The sequence below is a fragment of the Rhinopithecus roxellana genome, chromosome 13, assembly GCF_007565055.1.
Source record: "Rhinopithecus roxellana isolate Shanxi Qingling chromosome 13, ASM756505v1, whole genome shotgun sequence".
Lineage (NCBI taxonomy): Eukaryota > Metazoa > Chordata > Mammalia > Primates > Cercopithecidae > Rhinopithecus > Rhinopithecus roxellana.
Window position 1 is genome coordinate 103,676,508 of NC_044561.1, and position 619 is coordinate 103,677,126.

General features: G+C 48.5%; 1 protein-coding gene across 1 annotated transcript in view; it reads left to right on the forward strand.

Annotated features, from left to right (window-relative positions):
- LOC115892797 (protein NDRG3-like) overlaps nucleotides 1–619 on the forward strand; it is a 28,025-nt gene extending 27,406 nt beyond the window's left edge. The window contains exon 11 of the mRNA XM_030915108.1: nucleotides 483–619. Coding sequence (XP_030770968.1) covers nucleotides 483–619 — 137 coding nt within the window. The remainder of the gene's footprint in view (nucleotides 1–482) is intronic.

A 619-nucleotide genomic window follows, 5' to 3' on the forward strand; every position in this document is an offset into this window, starting at 1 on the left:
TACACATCTTCTCCCTGGTAGCAAGGTAGCCTGTGGACACGGATGGTAGTCTCGTTGTATCGGGCTTGCACTGTGTTTGTGAAACCCCTTCATACTTGTGTGTTTGTCTTTCTTTTCTTTTGGTTTAGTCTTGCATGCACTGTAGGTTTTGGTTACCTGTTTGGGTTCCCAAAGCCTCCATTCTGTCACTGTCTGAATGGTGTGGGCATAGCTAAGAGGCCATACTCTGGACTTAGGGTTTCCCCTTGTTCTGGGGTGACTACAGTCAGCTGAGATTCCAACCAGATCTAAAGGATTAAAGTGGCCTCACATATCACCACTCACCTAGAGCAAATAATACAAAATGGGGATGGCTATATCTTGTCCTGGGTGTCATTGTAAATGAGTCGGAAAAGCTAAACATAAAGCCTTTGGTGAGACTCCTAGGTTAGCTGGGCTTAACTGGGGCTTCACCTTCTAGTCCCCTTGGTTCTCTGTTACAGTACCACATGTCCGCATGACTCGGCCCGCCCGATCACGAACCCACTCAACCTCGAGTAGCCTCGCCTCTGGAGGAAGTCCCTTCAGGCAGTCTGTCACCAGCAAGCCGTCAGATGAAACTCAAGAAACCTGTGTGTGA